The 19,612-nt window shown below is 42.4% G+C and overlaps 1 protein-coding gene and 1 non-coding gene across 2 annotated transcripts; one reads left to right on the top strand and one right to left on the bottom strand.

The window, feature by feature from the left end:
• Positions 1–2,269: 2,269 nt before the first annotated feature.
• ZC4H2 (zinc finger C4H2-type containing) lies at positions 2,270–19,114 on the top strand. The gene is made up of 5 exons (XM_050964710.1): positions 2,270–2,446; positions 10,806–10,977; positions 12,500–12,672; positions 14,024–14,186; positions 16,181–19,114. Exons 1-5 carry the CDS (start codon positions 2,394–2,396, stop codon positions 16,292–16,294), a joined length of 675 nt encoding a protein of 224 aa, XP_050820667.1. The 5' UTR covers positions 2,270–2,393; the 3' UTR covers positions 16,295–19,114.
• Positions 11,798–11,870, bottom strand: TRNAK-UUU (transfer RNA lysine (anticodon UUU)). Its single transcript has one exon. It is a non-coding gene; the product is annotated as a tRNA-Lys (tRNA).
• Positions 19,115–19,612: the final 498 nt, after the last annotated feature.

Here is a 19,612-nt window from a genome sequence, read left to right as displayed (position 1 = left end):
ATGAGAACACAGATCAATCTCTTCAGAGGAGACCAGCAGCAGCACAAATGCCCACAGCTACCCATTATGATACTACAGATAGACAACAGTTTCCAGATTTGATGGACATCTGGTTGCCTAAAAGTTAGACACTTAAGTCCATAGTCAAGTATCAAAATTAGTGGCTGGAGCCCTGACTCCAAGATGCTCCCCTCCCCGCCCAAGGTTTCTGAGCCCAAGCTCCAGCCTGAGTCCAAATGTCTATGCTGCTATTTTTAGCCCAGTAGCATAAGCACCAGTCAGTTGACCCGGGCTCAGAGACTTGTTGCTATGGGTCTTTGCAATGTAGACATACCCTCTGTGGCTCTCTTTCTTACCCATCTTTGCAAAGCACTGTGAGAACTTCAGAAGAAAAGTGCAAAGTAGAATTATTCAGTAATAGGACTCCATTTCTAAAAGCAATTTAGTATCACAGTTAAATGATTTACAGTGTGTATATATGTGTGTGTGTATAATCTTGTTTAGATACATTATTCATCAAAAGGAAGTTTGATTAGTGATTGGATTAGGGGACCGGACATCAGAAGTTTAAGGCTCTACTCCCAGCCCTGCTACTGACTCACAGCATGGACTTGGGTAAGTCCCTTAACTTCACTGTGCCTCCATCTCCTCATCTGTAAAGTGAGTGATAGCAACTCAGGCAAAGTTTGGGAACAGGTCTGAACATCTACAGCATTCAAGGGGATTTGGGTGTGAAGTTAATTTTCATTACCAAAAATGAGGAAAATACTTACACCGCCACTGCATAATGGAATGCAGTGAGACTCAATTAATTAATATTTGTGAAGATGCCAAGAAAATTATTTTAATTACTAATTATTATTAATACAATAGAAATCAAGGGTAATCATTATAACTCTTTCCCCCTCTTTCTAGAAGCAAACCTAACCACTCACATACCTCATAAAAACAAGCAAAAGCATGCAAACAAAATCTTCCAGGACAGATTTTCAAGATGCTCAGTCATGCACCATAGACGGAAACCAGTATTCTATGCAGGATGCATTGTGGACAACCTGCTTTTACTCAATTATGTTTGGATGGGGGGGTCAGTGATGAAAAGCAATTTTAATGCTGAGGCTTCATGCAGCAAAAAAGGAGAGGAAGACTGGGCTTGTCTTTCAGGGAATGGCCTGGCAGCAAGATCTTGATTCTGTTCTAACCTCTGCCTCTGGATTGCTACGGGATGTTGGGCAAATCCCTTCACCTCTCTGTGACTCAGTTTCCCTATGTTTAAATCAAGGCCTTTGGAATTTTCCTCCTCATTCTTTGGGTTTATCCTGCAAATACTACTCCTGTGAGTAGTCTCACTGATAGTACCCATGTGAGTGAAGTTACACTCATTAGTAGGTGTTTGCAGGATCAGGCCCTCTGTTGCCTATTTAGGCCCTGAACCTATAATGAGCTCTGCTTGGAGTGTCCCCCCCCCCCTTAATGGGAAGCCCCATTGGAGCCAGTAGGATTCCATGCTCACATATGGGTCCACTAGTGCAGAGTTTATTGCTCGTGAATTCTTCAGGACAAAGGGAGAGAACCTAAGTAATTTATGTTTGGAAAATCTCACCCCTTGTCTTTGTAACTGTCTACATTGCAGATAACACATTGTGGAAGCCAGACAAAAATAATTAACAGTCTCATAGGGGACTGTGAGACTAATTCATCAATCTACGTATATCTCTTTGAGATCCTCAGATGAAAGGTGCCTGAGGATCACTCTAAATCGTAATTTTTAATAACAAAGGTTACATTTGTGCTTTATTTCTTCTTTTGTATCACTTATATTGTCCGTTGTATTGACTGAGAGCGAAAACAAAATCCCAAAGCAACCCCTGTGCCTCTGCAATTAAAATGTCAAACATGAAACTGCACCTCTCTCAAAACTGTTGGAGCATTTTTTCTGTGTGATTTAATTTACCTTTTCCTCAAAATCATGAATGTTTCCAAGTGATTCTCAGTAGTCATTTATATGTCAATGTATCGTTTCAAGTTAAAAGAGCAACAACCCACAACCCTCAGGGGGAGGAACTCGGCTCCCTTACACTACTAGCAACCTTTGACATAATTAGCTGTGACAAATTGATTTAAAGTGTGGCTGCAGGAAGAGAAGTACGAAAGCTCTGCTCTGCCTTGTGGGCGTTGTAGTCTTTCCTCTTGCACATGCCTGGGCTGCAATAAGGTACCGGACTCCAACTCCCATAGTTCCCATTAGATTATACCGCACAGGCTCGGAGTCCATATGTCCGGAGCGGGTGGCTACATTGTGTCTATTGTATGGGTTGATTTTTGTTTTGTTTTGTTTTTTGGGGGTGCTGGCATTTTGTACATCACGGGAGGCTTAAATTGGAGTGAAAAGCATGGCTGATGAGCAAGAAATCATGTGCAAACTGGAAAGCATCAAAGAGATCAGGTATGTTTTCTTTTGTGCAGCATCAGTAACACTAAGCTATTTTCCCTCTCCTTGAAGGAGTGAATGAGTTACACCGATTTGAAGAATCTACTGTTATGTTACAAAATAAAATAAAACAAAACGCCACAACGAAAAACCCTGGGATGAAAGCTGGAGATAATTTTTGAAAGTAGGAAAAGAAGCATCTGCTGAGAGTGGGTGCCGTGAAACATGCATTACGGGGTGGTGATTGTCGTGTATTTCCAGAGAATTAGCCTCAAGTAATAAAAAGGGGAGGGGTGGGGGAGGAAGGTGGTAGCTATGAATGGACAACTGGAGATCTGTTTTAAAGCGGTTGCGGTTTTTTAATTATTATTTATTCCAGTAAACTGTTAGGATTTTTTTTTTACTCATTCATTCCCTGCATTCTTCTGGGTGGCTGCATCTAGGAAATTTGAAGGGAGGTGGGGGAGAAAATTACAGAATATAATGTATGTACGTGAGCCAGATATGCATCCAGAGCACAGAAGCTGCTTTGAAATCAGGGAGGTGGGGTTGGGAAGTGTTTTTTGTTGGTTTGTTTTTTAAAATAAAATTTATTGATTTGGCTGGAATCACTTATAATGCCCTGCAAAAGTGTCTGTATAGCTAATGCTTTGGGTACTATGCATTGCAACAGTGTTGTGGCTTGCAGAGGAATTTGGGGAGTTCTTGTGGGGAAGGATTGAAAGGAAAGAAAACTGCATCTTGGGAGATCTGTTTAGCCAGCTGACACCTCTCTCTTTCTCTCTCTCACCCCCATTTGGAGGAAGGAGTTAGGGTTAAGGATGTTGTGTGAAGTCAGACTGGTGAATGTTCTTTTCCTTGTTCCCTTCCTGTTGTTTATTGTGGTCCTCTCCTCTGAAGGAGTTATTGGGGGCATAGGGTGGAATGATAATGATGAAGCAGGGACACAATGGCACTCAGGCTATTGCTTTCCCTTAAAGAGGTTTACCAGCAAGGCAGGAAGCTGGGTCTCTCCACTCTTCAGTGCAATCCAATATACCACTAATTTGTATATAGTGGCCTTCGTAGAGTGAATCACAGGACATGTTGCAGGAAGAGTCAATCATAAGCAACAATGTATGGCACCAGGGTGGATTGTTTTGTCTGGCTTTAAATGCTCAGTTTGCGTCTATTAGTTTACGAAAATGATGTTCCGGTTACTGCCCGAGTTGCGTGCATTTAACATTAATTTGTGCATTTAATAGCAAAAGCATGTAATAAAGAAAGTGCAATAATTTTGAAAGTAGCTGGGAGGAAGAACAAATAGCTGTGACTGGGATATATATGTAGTATTTATACCATGCTTATCAGCATGGTGAGTTGTGTTTTTATATTTTTGTATCAGGAAAATGTAAGAGACAAGTTATCTGTGGAGGGCGGGTGGGGAAGGGGAAATCAATAAAACAAAGAATAAAAAAGTCACTGTAGCATGGTCAGTTTTAAACCTGTATTAATCGATTGAGAAAAGAAACTGAAATCAAACCACAGAATAAGCAACAATTCAATTGCTATAGTTTTTATAGTCATTACACCTTTAACAAAATCTCCTAGTTGGAATACTGTCTGAGTATGTAGAAGCAAATTATTCTACCATACAAGGGCCAAGTCCTTCCTCACGCAAAGACTGCTCACATCAATAATGGTGGCAAGACCAGGCCCCAAATTATTTTTGTATATAGCGTACCAAAATACTTACAATGAGAGACAGGACAGTGAACATGTTCCGGATTAATACTGAGGCTCTGAAACTTCTGTGTTCAACTGCCATAATTGTCATCTTTTAAAACAGATCATCAGCCAGTTAGAAGTTCTGTTGAGACTTGATTGTTGTAAAATTGGATTTAAATATATGATTTATTTTTTGCTTGGTTTTTACAATACTTTGTATTTGGGAACATCAAGCACATTAAGTTTTTTTTATTCAAAGGTGAATTTAGCTGTAATTATTTAATTTGACACTTTGCTGTTGTAGTTATTGGCCTTGTAAATTATGAAAGCGAAATGAAGATCTGTGAAATCTAAGAATCGTTCTGCATCAAAGAACTAAATCCTGATTACCATATTGACCTAAATAGACAACCGCGTTTAACTGGGACAGATCAGGTGAATAAGGCATGTTGGTTTTGGCCCAAAATAGGCCAGATAAGAAATCACAAGCTCTGGATATTTGTACTTTTATGCCTGATTTATTTTAAAGTACATAGACAAATTTGATGTGCTTAAAAGGCTCCACCATACTCTAATTTAGTCGTTCCCAAACTTGTTCCGCCGCTTGTGCAGAGAAATCCCCTGGCGGGCTGGGCCGGTTTGTTTACCTGCCGTGTCCGCAGGTTTGGCTGATTGCGGCTCCCACTGGCTGTGGTTCGCTGCTATAGGCCAATGGGAGCTGCTGGAAGCGGCACGGGCCAAGGGCCAAGGTCCAACCTTGTTAAGAAACTTCTCCAGCGCCCTTTCAAATGACCAAAGGCACATTCAACCACCATTCTGCACTTGCTGAAGCTATAGTTGAACCGTTTCTTACTGCTGTCCAGATGTTTAGTGTATGGCTTCATGAGCCATGGGAGCAAGGGATAGGCTGGGTCCCCCAGGATAACTATAAGCATCTCAACATCATCCGTGTTCATTTTGTGATATGGAAAGAAAGTCCCGGATTGCAGCTTTTTGAACAGACCCGAGTTCCTAAAAATGCTCCCATCATGAACCTTTCCTGACTGTCCTACGTTGATGTTGGTGAAACACTGCCTGTGATCCTCCAGCCCTTGCAACACCATTGAAAAGTATCCCTTTCGGTTTATGTACTCTTTGGCAAGGTAGTCTGGTGCCAAGGTGGGGATATGTGTGCCATCTATCGCCCCACCACAATTAGGAAACCCCATCACAGAAAAACTATCCACTATTTCCTGCACATTTCTCAGACTCACTACCCTTCGTAGCAGAAGTTGGTTAATGGCCCCGCATAACTGGAGCACAGCAGCTCCCACGGTTGATTTACCTACTCTGACCAGTAACTGTCTGGTGTTGTAAGCCTCCAAATAGTGATCACCATGCGCTTCTTCACTGTCAGAGCAGCTCTCATTTTTGCATTGTTGAACTGCAGGGCAGGGGAAAGGGCTGCACAAAGTTCCTGGAAGGTGGCCTTCTGCATTTGAAAGTTCTGCAGCCACTGCTCATCATCCCATATCTGCAAAATGATGCAGTCCCACCAATCAGTGCTTGTTCCACGGGACCAGAAATGGCGCTTAACAGAGTTCAGCTGCTCTGTGACTGCCAGCAGCAATTGTGAATTGTTTTCTTCAATGGCTTGCAGCAGGGCTGCTTGCAGGACATCGCTGTGTTCCAAGCAGAAGACCCTACTTTGGCTCTGGAAATACTGCAGGAGAAGGTGCGAGGTATTTGAGACGCTCACAGCAAGAGTGCACAACTGAGCAGGCTGGGGTTATGGCGCATGCGCGGCGGTTTTAAGGTGTGAAAACCACTGGGTTGTTTGCCATTGAGCACAGTGCATCATGGGATGCCGATGCAATGTTCCCATTCTCCCCTGCAACAATGTTTTGATCCCATGAGGCATTGCACAAACTTCCCAACACACACTGCGGCAAGTTGCACTTGGGGATAGCTACCCACGATGCACTGCTTTGTGCATCGATGCAGGCACTGCTAGCGAGGACACACTCCATCGAGACAATGAGCATGGTGTGGCCATGTACTATCCCCTTAATTCGGGGGCTCGAGGTCAACTTGATTTCTGTAGTGTAGACAAGCCCTCAGACAGTATGCTGAGGAGGGCAGTATAGGAACTTAGAATGGAAAAGAATAGAAATGAGAGCAAAATCAACTATTTAGGCTAGGTCCTAAATTTAGGTTTTTGTTTTCAAAAATAAATATTTTAAATGCCCTAATATTAATGGAAATGTCTTCATAATTCAGGTGTACTTTGTTTTTTAATATTAAAAGTTAATTGTCTGAGTTGGAACAGTCCCCTGAAACTCCAGTGTTGTTGCAGTCTGGCAGCACGCTGGAACTAGAAAATGAAACTGACTAGTAACAGCAAAGAAATACCTTGCAACACCAGCAACAAAAGTGCCATGCGAACACCTGTTCTCACTTTCAGGTGACACTGTAAGTAAGAAGCAGGCTGCAGTATCTCCCGCAAATATAAACAAACGTGTTTGTTTTAGTGATTGGCTGAACAAGACTGAGTGGAGTTGTAGGCTCTAAAGTTTACATCGTTTTGTTTTTGAGTGCAGTTGTGTGACAAAAAAAAAATCTACATTTGTAAGTTACACTTTCACAATAAAGAGAGCGAAGAGTCCTGTGGCACCTTATAGACTAACAGACGTTTTGGAGCATGAGCTTTTGTGGGTGAATACCCACTTTGTCGGATGCATGGGATTGCACTACAGTACTTGTATTAGGTGAATTGGAAAATACTATTTCTTTTGTTTATCATTTTTACAGTGCAAATATTTGTAATCAAAATAATATAAAGTGAGCACTGTGCACGTTGTATTGTGTTGTAATAGAAATCAGTATATTTGAAAATGTAGAAAAACTTCCAAAAATATTTAATTTCAGTTGGTATTGTTTAATGTGATTAATTACTTTTAATTTTTTTAATCACACTTAATTTTTTTGAGTTAATTGCGTGAGTTAACTGCGATTAATTGACAGCTCTACTTCTTTTGTGATGGCTACAAGAAATTGACCAAGTATAAGGGACAGTATAGTTAATATATTTACTTTTGCAAATTACATAATGTATATTTAAAAGTGCATATATTTTGATTGAATCCCTCTGTCCCACCCTACTCTTGCTTCCAAATGTATTGGTGCAACCCCCTCTTCCTTTGCAAAGTCCTATTGAGGTCAATGGCATGGCACATGGCGTCAGAGTTCAGTGCTAACAGATCTGGATGCAGGACTGGGGCCTTAGACTGTAAACTCTTCTGGGCATTGACTGTCTTCTGTCTTAGTGAGAATGCCTAGCATAATATGGATGCTCTTGGAAAGCACATAATTAATAACAGTGCACTGAAAAATTCACATTACTCACAGTACGTAAAGTTAAGCACTTGTGTAAATCTCTGTAAGATTGGGCCCTAACACTGTAAGAATAACCAGTTTTAATACCAGTTGCTCTAATTCTTTTTATCCTCCCACTCAAAAGTAATAAATCTTAATATAAAATAAATATGCATTCATTTTCTAAAACTGTTAAGACATCATGCACATCCTGTCTCCTCAGTGGATGAAAGACTTCTTTCCAAACTCTTGTAAATTTGCAAGTTATAGAGAGTTGTATAATACGTTTTTCTTCTTAATTTTCGTCAGATTATCCGTTATGAATGTTTGCTTCATATAGAGAAAATGGCACTATTAATCCTGAAAGTAAAAAGTATGACAACTTTTTTTATTGTTACTAAATAACTCCCCAGAGTTTACTATGGTCATTTAAAAAACTCTGAAGTGACCACTAATTCTTCACAGAGACTAATATACTTTGATTTGGGCCACTGAAACTGAAGTCTAGTCAGCAACTACTTTCTTGTTGAAACTCTGGCTGCAGAAATCAATGCATTCAGGTAGCCATTTGTTTTGACAAAATGATCTCTGGCTTGATTAGGGATGACTTTTATCGATATAATGCTTTTATAGCTTACTGTTTTTTTTCCAGCCATTTTTACTTTCATGGGCTGATTCTGATTCTTTAAAACTGAGTCTGTTGGCTTCCTTTTAAAAAAATGTTTGTATCTATATAAAATATATAATATTCTCTTTAATAATACATGGCATATACCATATGAAATATACATGCCTATAGCTTAGGGTTGCCACTCATCCAGATTTTACCCACACAGTCCGGTTTTTGGCTTCTGTGTCTGGGTGCCATTTAGGGTTGCCAAGAGCCTGGTTTTTGACCAGAAAGTCTGGTCAAAAAGGGGACCTGGCAGTGTCTGGTCAGATGTACTGATGGACATCAAAAGTCTGGTCTGTGTGGGGTAGGGGGAGGCGCTAAGTCATTAACCCACACCAGCCCCTGTTTCGCTAGGGCTACCTCCTGCCAGCATGCAGACTCCTAGGCCATGGCTGCACTGGTGCTTTACAGCGCTGCAACTTTCGCGCTCAGGGGTGTGAAAAAAACACCCCCCTGAGTGCTGCAAGATACAGTGCTGTAAAGCCTCAGTGTAAACAGTGCCGCAGCGCTGGGAGCGCGGCTCCCAGCACTGCGAGCTACACCCGTAGAGGATGTGGAGTACTTGCAGCGCTGGGAGAGCTCTCTCCCAGCGCTGGCGCTGCGACCACACTCGAAACTTCAAAGCGCTGCCACGGCAGTGCTGCCACGGCAGCGCTTTGAAGTGCAAGTGTAGCCATACCCCTAGTCATGCTGCAGCAGCTCCCATTCCAGCTGTGGAGCAGAGGGAGCCCAGCTCGGTGGCAGGGGTGTGCGCGGGGGTGGGGTATGTGGAAACAATTCTGCAAGCGGTGCGGGTGGGGGGAGAGAGGAGCTAGTGATGGGGGTGGGGGCAGAGCGGGGTCTTGGTGGAATAGGCAGGGTATGGCGCGGGTCCTTAGGGGTCTGGTTACCAGCATTTAGAAAGGTGGCAACCCTACTGTAACTGTAAAATATTCATCTAGGTGAATATCTTTGTAAATGTCTCTGGGTGACCTCTGAGTCAATCCAATTCCATGTCTGGCTTTTTACTGTGCACACCTCTGCTTCCAGCTTTTCTACTCCCCAGTGTAATGGTGCTGATCAGAAGCAACATTAATCCAATGTCTAAAGGGAGGTTTTTTTATTTTTAAGGCTGTTTTTAAAATGTCTCATGTGATGAAGGAATTTGTTGTATTTTGTTCCAAGGAAGCATGTAAAATTTCACTCAGGATTTTTTTTTAATTCTCCTTTTATTGATATCAGTGTTGGACATTTCTGCTATGGATATGTTACACCCTAGAAAAATAACCCATGGTGCTATATTTTGGATTTCCTACAGTTATCTCAGTCCCACCCATAAAACTCATGATCGGAGCCAGAATTTTTTACTCAAAGACTTGATCATGGTCCCTTTGAAATTCTTTGGTCAGATTTTGATTTCTCAACAGAATGATTACAGTTCCTCTGGTTTTCATTTTTGATCTTTTGAAGCTATAGACTACTTTAAAAATGCACAGGGGAGGGATCAGAAGTACTGGAGGCTTAGACAGGTATTGTATTTGTTCTTGGAATTGGACACAAGGGATGTAAGAGGAGGGGTAACAGAAGCAACTCCAAAGCCTTCACAATAGCAGAGCTGGTGAGCACAGTTCTGGTGAAAGCAGGGCCTGCATCTCCAAGATCATGTCTTTGGAAAGTGAAGGTTGGAATACAATTGAATCATGGCCTGGCTAAACTGGATTGGGAACTAGAACAGGTTCTTGACTGGGCAACTGTTTTAAAATGGAGATGGTCATGAAGCTGTGTCGATTCAGCTAATAGTAAGCATAGCTCTGCTATGTTGCTTAAACAGCCAGTTCCTCTCTCCTAGCTTTGGAGGGAAAGACATTGCTCCAGACTCCATAGCTTTTATGTGTAGAAGTATGAGCTTGCACCATTTTAAAAAGAAGAAACAAAAACTGGAATGTAGAACAAAGGGAGCTGCAGTTACAAATAGCATTAAACGGGATGGAGGTCAGCAGAAAACTGAGACTACCCTGTGGACTGCAGGTGGAATTTTTAGATGCTTTGTAATGCCATCAGAACTTTTGATATCTTGGAGCATCCTTTGTATAAAGCATAAGTCTGCATTTTAGTGTCTCAGTCTACTGTTGAAGATAGTTGGCATCTGCATCCTATACTCCCATTTCTCAGAAGCTCCTTTAAAGCCCAGCAGGAATGAACATTTCTCTAGAATTTCCTCCTCTTACATAAATAAACCTTAATTATGACTGATACAATGCTGAACACAATTGTCCTGGTCTACAGTAACTGCTAAATCGTGGTAAATTTCATGTAATCTAACTCTATTGTCCAATACAATAAAAAAGTTGTAGTGGAGACAAGACCAGTGACAGAGTTGGAATTAGAAACCAGGAGTTCCCTGATTCCAGGATTCTGCACAGACCACCCCAGTCTTTCATAGACTTTAAGGTCAAAAGGGACCATTATGATCATCTAGTCTGACCTCCTGCACAATGCAGGTCACAGATATACTTTAGTTCTGACCTTGTCAACTTTTGCCAACCTCTTGCTATCGATGTGAACACATTTGCTTGTACAGTGATATCTCTGAGCAAACAGAATTTACATTGACATTACGGCAGTTGTCCCTTTATATTTGTAATTTCTGGTGGGTTGTAGGAATAAGACTTTGCAGATGGAAAAGATCAAGGCACGCCTGAAGGCAGAGTTCGAAGCCCTGGAATCGGAGGAGAGGCACTTGAAGGAATACAAGCAGGAGATGGACCTTCTGCTGCAGGAAAAGATGGCCCATGTGGAGGAGCTGCGGCTGATCCATGCTGACATAAATGTGGTACGTAGCAGGGGGATTGTGGGCAGGATATACTTTATATATAGTTCCATATGCATTGTCCTAAGGATATTCAGTTGACAGATTAGAGATATGCAACCTGAGCTTTCCTGACAGCATGAAAGGATTATATGGATGGTATCAAACGAGTTAAAGTTAGTCACTGTTAGTGCTTGTCTGTATCAGGCAAGATGATTTTCAATAATAGACATGGGACGGATTTAGGTCAAAGTGAATGAACAACCAAACCCATTGCTGCTGCAATGGTACCAGCAGCCATAGTAACATTATTCTGACTCTTCCTAGCATATAACCCTCTTAGTGCTGCCTAATTTAACACCTAGAACCTGGAAGGCTTTGGCAGCTGTCAGGGGTTTGGGTTGTTTTCTTTTTGGGAAGCAGGGATGGTTTGTTATGTTTGCATAGTGCCTAGAATCAGGGAGCCTTGATTTCTCCCTGAGACAACTAAGCACTGCTGCAATACAAATAGTAAAACAAGCAGGAGAGTGAAGGATATTCATACAAAATAGGGAGACTAATTATTAGAGGGGTACACTGGAGAGTGCTGAGGATTTGGGAACTGCTAGGTTTGCAAAACCATTCTGAATTAGCAACTCCATTCACCTGCAGTTTTAGACCCACACTTTTTCCATTTCTTAAGGATGAGTAAATATTTTTAAAATGTTGAGCTAAAGGGAAGCCTGGGCTCTGTATTACGGATGGAGAAGCTCCCAAACTGTGGGAAGGCACAAGTGGGTGCCTTGAATATATGGCACATACACCACCTTCATTTGTCATTTTTAAGATATGATGAACAGCTCATCACCTGACCAGGGACTTGAACCCTGGACCCTCAGATTAAAAGTCTGATGCTTTACCAACTGAGCTAGTCAGACTCACTTCATTTGTCATTAGAATGTTCTCACCCCCTCTACTCCCTGCTTCTCTTTCACGCTGTCCCACTTGATGATTCCATCAGATTATCTTTCTCTTTGCTGCTTCTCTCACTCTCTTTCCCAAGTGGAACATGTACTCAACAACATCAGAGTTAAACTTTTGAAACCATGGTGTATTTGGAAAGGCTTGAAATAATGCAAATAAGTTGGGCCTGCCCCAGTGGAGATTTTTTTTAAGGGTTATTTTTATAACCTTCCTTGAGAATCTTTCCAAAGTGCCTGCATTTGATGATCCAGCTAAGCGGTTACCACATTTGCCTTCCTGGGCTGCTGTGCAGAGGAAGGAGGTGCAAGCTGAATCCTTCTTGACACTACCTCTCACGTTTAACACAAAAACATTGCCTGGCCTAATTGCTTCCAGCTGCTTTTTCCCTGCCCATATTCCACCCCACAGAATGTTAACTCCTTATTTGGCCATTTCATTGTCTGACTATTCTGCACCCATCTGAATGTGAAAAGCTCCACTTTCTAAAGGGCACCATCATCTTTGCATTCTGCCACCTCTGGCTGGTGAATCAGAGAACTGTGAATGGAGCAGTCTGTTAAGAAAATGTCGTCTCATTTTTCAGATGGAGAACACCATCAAGCAGTCTGAGAATGACCTCAACAAGCTCTTGGAGTCCACTCGGCGCCTGCATGAAGAGTACAAGCCCCTTAAGGAGCACGTAGATGCCCTACGGATGACTCTGGGCTTGCAGAGGCTGCCAGATCTGTGTGAGGAGGAAGAGAAACTCTCTCTTGAGTAAGTCTCCAGATCAAATATTATTTCGCCTTGTAACCAGTTATGATTCTGTTGGCATTTTGTCATTTTGTTTCTGGGCCCAGCTGGAAGGTAGGAACTCAGAGGCAATCATGAAAAACAAAATTAATTGAAAGTGGAGGAAGCATGTGTGTGCGACAGAAATTAGCCAGCCTTTTACAAGCCTCCAGGGTTCTGTCTGAATATGGGGCAAAGATCAAAGTTACATTTAGATCAGCCAAAGCTGCAAACCTCAGCTCTGACCTGCAAGTTAAACGGTGTTTGAATCTAAGGTTTTGGTTCTTTTTTTTTTTTTTTTTTTACATTACATGATACTTTTTCCAAAGGATCCATTCCTTCCATTTGAGTAGCAGGTATGGATATGATGCAAGAGAGGAGAGGAACTCAAAACTATCACCCGCAGTATGTCTTCTACTAAGGGTGGCTTTAGTGAGTCTTGGTCAGAGTTCAAATTTGTGCTGCAGCTGTTTAAAAAAAAAATAAATCACAGAATCTAATCTGGTAAGCTGTGGCTGAATCCAAATATTTGGATCTATGGAAAAAATATAAAGGATATGCTCTTCTTTTTGAAAACCAGGGAGGACGTTAATGTTTCTTTCGAGAATGACACATCTAGCCTTGTATCTAGCAGAGACCAACCCCTCGTGCTTGAAGGGAAGGGAACAAATTCAATGCTTTGGCTCATGTGATCTTATTGGGTGGGGACATGGAGATTTCTTCATGATTCACTATGAATAACCTGATCCTCCTGTGGTCTTAAATATATAAAATCAACTCTTACCCCTGGAACATATTAAATTAATAACTATGCAGTTCATCCCTTGCTGCAGAATTGTGCTCCAAAATCTCAGTTGATATTAAAAATGAAGAATAAAAAACATTTCTTAGGGCTTGTTGTTGCAGATAAAACTTTGAAAACAAGAACCTGAAACATACTATATCAACTTTGCTATAATTATTCCACTAACTAGTTACATGATCAAATCTGGCTCATTAACTTTAAAAAATTTGTAAAAACCTAGATATTGAGAGTGGATGGAATTCATTACTTGACAAGTCTTCTCCATCTATATTAGGATGATCCTTAATTAATGATTGTCAGTGGGCTTGTGGTTTTGGCCACATGTAGTATTTTAACTATTGTCATTATCTCATTTTAAAAATTTTGGTCCAAATGAGTCCTTGGTGCAAGTCATTTGATTCTAGAAGAAAAAAACCAGAGTTGAGTTTGGCCCATGATGTTTTAGCACAGAAGAGTCATTACAAATCAATGCTTGTTAAATAAATAAATGACAGGCCAGCAGTTGATTATAATTTGTTTGTTTTTGTATAGTTACTTTGAAAAGCAGAAAGCTGAATGGCAGACAGAACCACAGGAACCTCCCATTCCAGAATCTCTGGCTGCAGCTGCAGCTGCTGCCCAACAGCTACAAGTGGCTAGGAAACAGGACACCAGACAGACAGCAACTTTCAGACAACAGCCACCTCCAATGAAGGTGAGGCGTTGTCTCTTGGGGGTCAAATATACAGGCTTTTCTCTTGGGTGATTGGAACATATCATGTTCATAAAGGAATTAGCACTGAAAATAATGATGTGCCCAATTCTTATTTTGCCTGCTTTACGGTAAACAAAGGGCAATTCCACTGAAGTTAATAGAGCTGCACCAGTCAGTCAGAGTTCAGAATCAGGCTCTGTATCTTGTATGATTCCCCCTGTAGGGTCTCTTCAGTCATAGGACAGGTACTGCCAGTTTCTACTCTCTGTGCTTCCTGAGCTTGAGAAGCATTGTCACAGGGAGAAAATATCAGGTACTAATGGGTTCTTCAGCCCAACAGAGAAAGGCATGACAAGAACTAGTGGCTGGAAGTTGAAGCCAGTTTCAAATTAGACATAGGTCGCACATTTTTAACAGAGAAGATGATTAACCATTAGAAGAAAATACTAAGGGTATGGCTACACTCGAAACTCCAAAGCGTTGCCGCGGGAGCCCTCCCGCGACAGCGCTTTGAAGTGCGACTGTGGTCACGGCACCAGCGCTGGGAGAGAGCTCTCCCAGTACTGCACGTACTCCACCTCCCCATGGGGATTAGCTTACAGCGCTGGGAGCCCGGCTCCCAGCACTGGGGCACTGTTTACACTGGCGCTTTACAGCGCTGTAACTTCCTGCACTCAGGGGGGTGTTTTTTCACACCTCTGAGCGAGAAAGTTGCAGTGCTGTCAAGTGCCAGTGTAGCCAAGGCCTAAGTCTATGTCTACACTACAGCTTATGTCGGCATAACTTATATCACTCAGGGGTGTGAATAAACCACTCTCCTGAACAACATAAGTTACACCGGCATTATGTGCACAGCGCTATATCAGCAGGAGAGTGTCTCCCGCCAGCGTAGCGTCTGCCGTTTGCGGAGGTGGTTTTATTATGCCGACAGCAGAGCTCTCTCCTGTCACCATAATGTCTTCACCAGACGTGCTGCAGCGGTGCAGCTAGATTGGTACAACTATGCCGCTGTGAGCGCTGTACGCATAGACATGGCTAAGGAAAGTAGTTGAGTCTCCATCTCTTGATGTCTTCAGATTAAAACTAGATGCCTTTCTGAGGGTATGCCTACTGGATGTGGAGGTGTCACTTCCAGGTTGGAGAGGCATACCTGTGCTAGCTTTGACTGAATTAGCATGCTTAAAACTAGACTTGAATCTGCAGCTACATGGGTGCCTGGGATGGACTAGCCACTCCAAGTATCCTACGTTTGTATTTTGGGTGGCCAGCCTGTCCCACCACCCACGTAGCCATGGCTACATTGCTTCTTGTTAGGGCACTAGTTCAGTCAGAGCTAGCATGGGCATGTCTACCGGAGCTGGAAGTTTACATCTCCAGCTCCACTGCAGACATATCGTGAAAGATACAGTTTAGTCAAGCACAAGTTATTGGGCTCAATACAGGGATAAGTGAGTAGAATTCTATGACCTGTTGTATACAGGGGGTCAAACTAGATAAGCTAAATAGAGGTGCCTTCTGACTTAAAATCTATGAAATCACAGCTGGCCTCCTAAACAATTTTTCTGATATAGTTAGACATTGTCAGTACAAAAATCTTGAAAATGTGAGGGGAAAGCCCAAAATAAATTTGAATTGAATATCAAAATAAATGATAAAGTGGGGATGCACTGGCAGTTTTATTCATTTGAAAATTTAATTCAATAAATCCTTTCGTTTTCAAGTGACCTGAAGTTGCTGTAGGATCTAGGAACCTTGCCGCAGGATTTAGTTCCAGTTCGCCACTGAGTATGCAAGGCCTTACTTATTTTTCCTGTACAGTAAGTTAACTTATTAGAGCAGGTAACATGCTCAATAAGCAGTGTGTCTCAACAGAACTTCATGGGTTTATTACCTCACAGAGAAATAGGTTGCTAACAGGGTCCTGGTCCATGACTGGAACTCCTAGGCACTATTTCAATACAAATAAATTAATAAAATGTAACATTGCATTGCAGGCCTGTTTATCATGTCACCAGCAAATTCATCGGAATGCACCAATATGTCCACTCTGCAAAGCAAAGAGCCGGTCTCGGAATCCCAAAAAACCCAAGAGGAAACAGGATGAGTGAAACACAGAAAATCCATGGAAAAAACATGTGACCCATCCTAATCCCTTTCCAGTAGAACTGTACACGTGGCCAGTTTATTGAAGTGCAGACTTAAGTATGACTTACCCATTGTTTTCTAGTTAATGTGACGTAAGCACAATGTTTCTGTTCCGTCTTAATTTCCATCCAGTCCTCACATTCTGGTTTTAGGAGAAGTGCTGATGGTGCTACACTTTTACATTTTAGTCATTCCATCTTTCTGACTCCTAAGCCAAGTGGAACCTCTAATGTAAGTAGTCTCAGTGCTGATGAGCATTTTGCAGATGATCCCTCCTGTGAAGATATATTTGAGGATACATGTTTCATAGTTAAATACATTAGACCTAAGGTACCTCTACTGTACTTGCCAAAATGACCCTGTTTTTCTAGCCCTACACTGTTTGCCACACAGTATGTTTTGCTAAAAAGCAGGCACTGTCTATACAACTATAATATTCTTAATGATCAAGTGTTACTATAGCAAGTTCATGGGGTTTTTTTTTTTTTGAGAGAGAGAGTTGTTGCTAAAAGATTACTCTAATTTTCTCCTAACAGAAACCCACTTGAGGCACAGAAGTTGCTGAATATCCATTTGCTATGCTAGAGACCCATGCCTTGACCTAACCAGCAAGATTACATGGGCTAGATATAGAGTAAAACTCAGCATATCAAAGGATTTTGGGGGTGTATCTGACATGACCAGAAAAAATAGGGATATGGGCACACGGGAGATCAACATATAGTTCAGTTTTATGGGGTTTGATTATATGGTTCCTACAGAACTGGATTAAAATTTGGGAAGGGGATCAAGCCATTGCATCCATATTAATATAAAATTATGTTTAGCATCTTAATTAGGCCATTTTCAGCAATCGTAAAACAGACTTCAATTCAATTAAGAACTAACTAAGGCCTCAAGAGCATTTGTGGACTTCCTGGGCTCTGAGCCAAAGAGCTAATCCTAGTTCTTCAGGGGAAATCATAAAATACCCTGGATTTTAGTGATCATTGACTGCAATATTAGCCATTCTAAACCTCTTCTCCCCCTTACAACTATGAGTCAAAATCAGCTTTAGCACAAGCAGGTACAATGCCCATTGAAGTCACAAGGAATTTCACTTGTGTACTCCTCAGTAGCACTCGTTGAAAATTTTATGGTGAAAACTGAGTTTTTGGCAAAAGGAAGTTTTCACCAGATGAGTGCACTTTCCTATACAAAATTCTTGTTTTTCAACAAAAACGATCTAAATTTTCCACAGAAAAAAGCCATTTTCCAACCAGCTCTACTCCAGAGCTGACTTTGACTTCTTACTCTACACATGTGCCAACAGAGCTCCGGCTGGAGTATCTATCAGAATCCCCGATATAGGGTGAGCGCCTTTCCTTATTTTAGCCAAAGTAAGAGTAGCTTCTCTGAGGAAGGGCAAGAACAGGGACCTAGAACTTCCTGGTTTCTAATCCCAACTATACCACTTACTCCTGGTGCCTTGAGAACATAACTGACTGCTTTGTGATTGACACTCTTCAGTAGGGCTGATAATACTGACCTGTCTCACAGGGGGATTATGCAAATTAAAGAGCCTTGAATATTAAGAATATTTCTAAAGTACTAAATATTCTTTTCAATAACATTTGGGATTACAGAAGGAGGGAGCCGCTTCCCTAGGTTTTTATCCTCCCCTCTCCATTGCCCCAATCCTTCATCCATAATTGTGCTGGAGTGGTTGTATTAAGGCAGAGGTCCCCAAACTGTGGGACATCCCCTCCCAATCCCAGGAGGGCATGGAGGAATGTTCAGGTTTGGGGGGGGGCAGGCCAGCCTCCTCGGAGAGGGAGGGACACCCAGCCCGACTCTGCCTCCAGTTCTGCTCCAGCCCCAGTCTGGGCTCCTGATCCTGAACACAGCTCCACTCCCAGCCCCGGGCCTGACCCGTCTCCTGACCACAGCTCCTCGGGGGTGGGAGAAGAATAGATTCCATTACTGGTAAGGAGAGGTGTGACAGAAAAAGTTGGGGGACCACTGTATTAAGGATTTTTGTTTGTTATTTAAACACAGAATAAGCCACACCCTGGCCTCTGGTGATGAGACTTTACCGGCTACTGGGGACTTTACAAGCCCACATAAAAAGCTTTTGCTGGCCAAAGCACATGAATTGCCCTAAGTCCACCGCTGCTTGCCACAGGGTGACTGTGGGGTTATATTATTTAGGCCATGGCTACACTTACAGTTCTGCAGCCCTGGTAGTTACAGCTGTGTTCGTACAGCTGTGTAGGGCCAGCGCTGCAGTGTGGCCACACTGACAGCTACCAGCGCTGCAGTGTGGCCACATTTGCAGCATTTGCAGTGCTGTTGGGAGTGGTGCATTGTGGGCAGCTATCCCAGCATTCAAGTGGCTGCAACGTGCTTTTCAAAAGAGGGGGGTGGGGTGGAATGTGACAGGGAGCCTGGGGGAGACAGAGACAGTGGATTTTTGGAGCTGACACTGTTCTCAGCTCCCTGCCTTGCAAGTTCTAAGGACTGGAAGATACACAGTGCCTACCTTCAATCATTTTAAAAGTTCTGACCCCTTCCCCCACCCCTCTCTTATTCACTAAATGCAAATTATGCACGCCTAAATAGCCGTCAGACCAGATAAGCATCTGCTCAACACGGACTTCCCCCTCCCCCTCTGCTGTGTGAGCGTGCTGTTTCTCTCTTCAAGCAAACAGCTGTGAACATTCCAAAGTAATTCCCCTGCCTGCCTCCGCTCGCTCAGCAAACAGGAGCTGTGTTTGTTTTTTAAATAAGCAGTTTGGCTGAACTCCGAGCTCCCCTTTTCTTCCGGTTTGTTGTGGACAAGTATTCTGGGATACCTCCTTATATCCCGGAGGCCAATAAAAGCGCTGGTGGTGTCCACACTTGCTGACCACCGCTGCATCACCAGCGCTGGAATCGCTACACCCAAGGCACGACCGGGTGTACAGCCAGCGCTGCAACCAGGGAATTGCAGCGCTGGCTGTGCTTTGCAAGTGGGGCCACATCCTGAGTTGCAGCGCTGTAACCCCCTCACCAGCGCTGCAACTCTCCAGTGTAGCCAAGCCCTCAGATGGAATAAATGTGCCAAAGATCTTAACATAACCCAGTCTCTGTCCAGAGTTTGCTATACAGAGACATCAGCCTGCTTAGTACCATGGCAAACACACCATTCAAAATCTTATTAACCTTTTATTAAAGATACAGAAAAGGAAGGGAAAAACAGTTAAAGCATTTGAAATGGGCAGTATTAAATAAGGCTTTAATTTTAACAACATCCCTTTTTC

Source organism: Gopherus flavomarginatus, chromosome 8 (genome assembly GCF_025201925.1).
Source record: "Gopherus flavomarginatus isolate rGopFla2 chromosome 8, rGopFla2.mat.asm, whole genome shotgun sequence".
In the NCBI taxonomy this organism is placed as follows: Eukaryota; Metazoa; Chordata; order Testudines; family Testudinidae; genus Gopherus; species Gopherus flavomarginatus.
This window is presented reverse-complemented; position numbering and strand designations above follow the sequence as displayed.